This window comes from Opisthorchis viverrini (assembly GCF_000715545.1).
Source record: "Opisthorchis viverrini unplaced genomic scaffold opera_v5_34, whole genome shotgun sequence".
Classification (NCBI taxonomy): Eukaryota; Metazoa; Platyhelminthes; class Trematoda; order Opisthorchiida; family Opisthorchiidae; genus Opisthorchis; species Opisthorchis viverrini.
This window is the reverse complement of record NW_008751690.1, coordinates 1,566,223-1,572,222: the sequence shown is the minus strand read 5'-3', so window position 1 is coordinate 1,572,222 and position 6,000 is coordinate 1,566,223. Positions and strand designations below refer to the sequence as shown.

The following is a 6,000-nucleotide window of genomic DNA, read 5'->3' as shown; positions in this document are numbered from 1 at the left end:
GATGATTAATGATGATTACGTGGAAGTTCGTACTCAAAAAATACTATGGGCAACCTATGACTGAGGCGTGCAGCGTGACTGGACTAACTCCTCATAAAATTTGCAACCTCAAAAGCCCCATGGTTTCGGCGAAAATAATTTCGAGGGGTTTTCAAGGAGCTTTCAGCAAGCTTATAAGTAGCGCAAAAATAATTTAGGTTTGCTTCTATTGGGTGGTGCTCTGATTGGCTTATTTGTTTGGCCTATAGGACTTGGGGATTTACAGTGTGGAGCTCTGCATCATTTGTGAAGCGTGCTGAGTGCCGGTCCCGCACGTGGATGGAGAGGCTCAGCCGTATTCACGTCAGGTCTTTTGATTTTATGCTCAGGGATGGTTTAAAGCGGATGGTAAAGGCAAGTCTCCTTTTAAAGTTAGATTATCAGCGGGCTTCCTTCCGATAGTACTTGGTTCCATCGGAATTTATTTGTCCAAATGGTGATGTGTGCGAGCTGCGAGTAGAGGTATTCAAGTTACATTCAATTCATCCAGCCTTATAGTTCCTGGAAATCGGTACTCCTCGTCACGATAAGGCAGGTAAACCTGTTTACCCTCATGAGGTATGTCGCTTACTTTCCTGGAAGTGTCGAGACAAGGGACGACATATGGCGCGACATTGCGTCTAAACGTGCGACTGTCCATCAACGGCACGGCGGCTAGTGTGTTGGAGATCCCATGTGGTGAGGTGCCCATAATGGTGCTCTCACGCGCTTGTAATTTATCTAAGCTCAACCGTGCTGAATTTCCTAAACACTTGGAGGAGGAACGTGAGATTGGTGGTTACTTCATTGTGAACGGGAAGGAACGAGTATTACGACTACTAATCATGACAAGACGGAACTTTGTAAGCAAGTGGTTTGACACTAACCCAATTAGCCGCTTGCCATTGCCCGTCCATCCTTCAAACGCCGTGGAGCTGGATACTCAGAATTCGCTATCATTATGCGATGCGTGCGCGAAGATGAAGCCGTTTCTGTAAGTACTGGATGTAGCGTTTTTTGCGGTCGCCTTAACTTTCTAGCGAATATGCTATGGTTAACTGCATCCACACGTGGGTATTGTTGGGGACTCCATCGGACTCTACTGCTTCCATGTTCCCCTACTGAGGTTGAGTTATCCTCAGTGGTTCAGTCGGCTTGTTAAGAGGAAAGAGCTGAATCCATCTAGACATTTTACACCCCGGCTCCATACATGGTATTCACAGCAAAAGTTAAAGATATATTAATGACAGTAACAATCATAATGGCCAGCTGCTACTCTTCAGCTTACAGCTGACGTGGGACCCTAGACGGTAAACATGGAACTCTTTACGGCCTCGGACGTTTATGATAGCATATTTTACATCACCAACACCATTTCTTGTAGTGTCCTCAGTGAAGCTCAGGTAACGGGCCTTCCGGAGACTGTCCTGAAGGGAGGACCGCACCAACAACACATGCTCTCTCACCCTCCCGCGAGGCCATACGTTGTCCAACTTGCAGCTTCCATCATTCTGAAGGATGCACAGAAAACAGCATGTCGGTTGAGAATTTTTCGACATACGTAGTACATGCCCGTGCTACTGCAGTTGGTGGTGCTGAATGTTTTCCGTAACTGAAGCAATAATGAAAAATAAATCGTTCAGCTGTAACATCCTTCCGGTGTCTAGCTGCCATGCCACCCGAAGGAAGCACGAGGGATGGGATACTGTCGGGTTGTCCTAGCCTACACAAGGGAAGTCGACAGAAGGAGAATGGGGTCCGAACCACAGACCTTCCGGTTAATAAATTCGCGCTCTAACCACTTGAGCCATCTCGCCGCGCTGCACACCCAAGTACTCGTTTTCTGATGACTTCTTTACGAGTTCGTTTACGCCATCTGTCACCGTCAACGCTTCTAAGACATCTGTTCTCAAAAACATGAAAACACCTCACATCTGTCCGCAAAATTTGTGACTTGCAACCACGCAACGATATAGACTGAATTATGTTCACAAATCCTGAGAATTCCCTGTTGGGTTGGTGCAGTTAGAAACATCAGCGAGTGCCACATCAGTGCTTCCTATGCACCACAGCCATACGTTTCATTTATGTATAAAGCTGTAGAGTGAAAAGTGAAGAAAAACAGTGGGTGAGGGAGGGGACCTAGTACTAAACTTTGTCAAGCATTATGAGGTGCCTACACCTCCAAGCGCTCAATCAGTTAGTTTGGAAAGAAACTGACATCACAAATGTCATTGACGTCGATCAACTGTCTTGGAATGTCTGCAATCAAACACAGGAGGGGAGGCGTACAGCACCAGCACCACTCGACCCCTTCGTAATCCCTTTCACACCCTTCTACCAAGTCATACGTTATCCACCTTGCGGTTTGCGCCATTCTGAAGAAGGTGCAGAGAACAACACTTGTCTCAGTAGACTGTTTTGTCATGACCGAGCCACCGTAGTTGATGGTGCTGGATGCTTTCCGTGATTGAAGTACCAGCTTGACAACCAAATACCCGTTTTCTAATCACCTGGTTACTAAACATTTGACGCCATCCAAAACCAACAACGTTTCTGAGACATTGGTGGCAAAAAACCAGAAACTCCTCACATTGCCTGTCCGCAGGGGCCACGTCTCATCCATGTACATGTGGCGTTGTTCTAAGACAAGGCGGGATGTTAAAGTGAAGTCCCGCTTGATGCCCTCGTGTGCAGAATGTGCGTGCCGTCGTTAGACAGCGAAGAATCGCCACCTTGTTAATTCGGGAATCAAACGGTGGCAGATAGTCACCGTACTGTGCCTAACAGTCTAAACGTTCCTCTTTGCTGGATATCAAAGTACCGTTTCGCTCTTGATAGTCACATCTATACCAGGCGCCCGAGGACCTATTGAACACGTAGTGGTAATAATATTCGTTCTACTGTGATACCCTGCGTAGCTGCTATGCTACCCGAATGAAGAAGAGAACCGAGATACTGTAAGGTTACCAAAGCCTAGAGAGGAGCAACCGAGATATGGAAGTTGGGTTCGAAACACAAACCTGGTCAGTAACTTCTTGGCTTAACAACTGAGCTATCTTGATCTCAAATGGGAAAATCTGCGGACGTTTCCAGCATTTTCCCAGCTTCTAATTTTGTGGCCTTTCGAATCCGCCAAGCTTCCGGTTCACGGGGACACTCAGTTTCAGTGGATGACAGATGTTTAGATTTGATTCGTGGTTGTAACCAGGAGCGATGTACCTCTTAGTCTCTAGCAAACGACGGCCTTATCAGAGAGCCACTGTTTGGGCGCGGTTAGCTGGGTAGAATGCTCTTTTATGGGCTGTATTTTAGTAATTAGTAATCTCTGTAGATTGGTTCGATCAAATTTAACCCATCTTGATACGAAAACATTTGTCATATGAACATTCGCCTGACGAAGGCAGCTTCGAAAAGAAGACAGCTTCTATCGAGATTTGATTAGCAAATAGAGCAGATATTGTGCTTTCAACAGGTGATGTTAATACAGTCAACCAGGTTCTAAAGAAACATTTCTTGGCGGTCGATTCTGTGTTGATGTACACAGCTCGAGCGACTTCTTCAGTCTTGCGGTAAACATCCTTTGTTCTCTTGGCTGCGTAGATCCCGAAAACCGCAGTTGGCTGTTAATCAGGTGGCAGCTGGTCTGTTCGCCGAGCATAGCAAGTGGCCTGGAGGGGACATCGTCAGTTCGCGGCTGGCTGAAATAGCTGAAACTAACCATTGACTCACTTGGATCACATGGCAGCTTTAGTGAGCAGCTTCAGTTGAAGAATTTCGTTGACTCTCGAGTACACAACTTAGCCCTGACTATGATATTATGCCGGTATGCATATCTATTCGCTCCCTCTTGGGAGCACACCATTCGGTCTGTCGCCAAAGCGTGCCTATATTCTGGGACTATTGAGCTGATTTGGTATAAGACCGTTTAGAACGGCAAAATAATAGCGATTTAGGGCATGGTTGGGAAAAGGTGAAATAAACCATGCCCACATGCTCTGAAGCCATTTGCCTTGGGATCTGTAGCACCCAATCAACACTGGATGTCGTCCAGATCAGCGGCTCACAGTAATATCAAGAGAAAGCGCCGACAAATGGCTATAGTGAGTCTAGGCACTGGCAGATCTGCGCTGGATAGCGAAGGCCAAAAGACGTTGAAAACGCTTTTGACGGCAAACAGTAGCACACCACTCCAACTAATCCAGCCAACTTGTCCGAGGCGAACGGATGATCTTTGAAAAGGACATGGTGGTTGCGATCCTCGATACCACCTGGCGTCCCATGTCTAGAGCTGTCCTGTCTGAACTTCCAAGAACTCGTAGGAACCACGGTAATCTACAACCAACAGTGTTTGGGCGTATCTGAGTTTTGCTACATGGTTTACTCTATTTTTTAAAGTCCTTTCAACAGAGCAGTCCTGCGTGGGCCTTTTTTATTTTTTCTTTGAGCAACGGACCAATTTTGGCTACAAAATATATTTAAAAAGCACACACTCTGTGACGAATTCCAGCAAGAAAGCTAACACTATCTAAAGCTCCCATAAGCTTACCTTCACATGTGCCATACAATACGGTTGTATCAGTAACGCTGTGCAAAGTCAGCACTAGTGAGTTGAAATTCTGTCCAATCATTAAACGTCCTCTCACCCCAAGTGAATTTGAAAGATCCCTTACTGTGTTACACTCTCGATCAATTTGGTGACCATCAACATCAACGACATGTCACTACCAAGGTGTGAAAAGTATTGTTTGTCAATGCTGTTTATTTATCTACCCCCAGACCATGATGCTTCACTGGTTGATGAATGGCGAACCGGTTTTGGCATTCATAGTTGAAAGAGAGCAATTCTTCGTTCCCATCTCCATCCTGCTGCGAGTAAGTTAATCTGATTCATCAATTACACATGGGTTTTGTCGAAAGCCTCAGACATTTGAGTTTATATATTCGATTTTGGCTTGTTTCACTTCCTTGAAGCACCAGGATTTTTATACATCTTGGTGGCAAGTTTTGGAAATATGAATCTTTAGTTTTGGTTTCTGGGTATATTTCATGGTATGTTTAGATCCAAGGCCCCTTCTATTCGTTGCGGACGATCCTACAGAGACGAGTGATGAAGCCTTCCTACTTACGTCCCCTTGAGATCTAAAGCTTCATATAGCTTGACTGCGCACTCTAGCTTCACGGCATGGCGGATGAACAGTTGACATTTACCCGTTCCTCGCAATGAAAAACGCTTGCAAATTCAGCAGGTATGACTCTAAACTCCATTTTTGCTAGATGAACTGATGCCGGACAATTTTTAAGGGTTTGAAAGTGTGATCCTGACTTTTCAGGTCAGGGATAATTGCATCTTCCAACAGCCTCAAAGCCCGATGTGGCTGGTCAGGTGAACTAATGTGTAGGCTTGAAGTTCGACCACGACCCCACTCAGTCTTGGAACTATACTACAACAGTTGTGCAGATAAGAATGGCTGTTTACGTCATTTAAAATAGGTTACATTCCGTTACAGTGGCTACGCTTTTTGAGTAGGTAAGTATGCCTTCTAAGGGCTTTCTGTCCAAATGAGGCTAATAATGGGCTCGTCAGCTATAAACGTGGACCAGAAGAACACGAAACAACGCCCTTTTTGAACCGAAAGCCTCCTCAGAAAGGAGAATCGTTTGTGACGTTAAACACTGATTTGCTTACTAGGATGATGTTGGCGTGGGAGTCAGATGGATCCATTGTGCCTTTCCTAAACCGATAGCACAGGCTCCCTTAGGGTTCGTGTGGACCGATATTTAAGATGCCACAGCGTTTCTCTTCAATACCACATGTCCCAGTAACACTACCTCAGCTTCCAAACGTCTGCTGTGGTGTTCAGTTAAGATTGGTGGAAATTCCGCGCCAACACTGCCTACCTGAAGAGTTTCAAGAGGACGAAACCCGTTGTGGGTTGTTGATAAGTTCTCGTAGACCTTTTGTTTAGCATTTTCAAGTTT

At 45.6% G+C, this 6,000-nt stretch overlaps 1 protein-coding gene across 1 annotated transcript in view; it reads left to right on the top strand.

Annotated features, from left to right (window-relative positions):
• Positions 1 to 599: 599 nt before the first annotated feature.
• The window catches only part of T265_02684 (hypothetical protein), a gene marked incomplete at both ends in the record, with an annotated part of 37,450 nt that continues 32,049 nt past the window's right edge, over positions 600 to 6,000 (top strand). Inside the window, 2 exons of the mRNA XM_009166986.1 lie at positions 600 to 881; positions 914 to 1,012. Coding sequence (XP_009165250.1) covers positions 600 to 881; positions 914 to 1,012 — 381 coding nt within the window. The remainder of the gene's footprint in view (positions 882 to 913; positions 1,013 to 6,000) is intronic.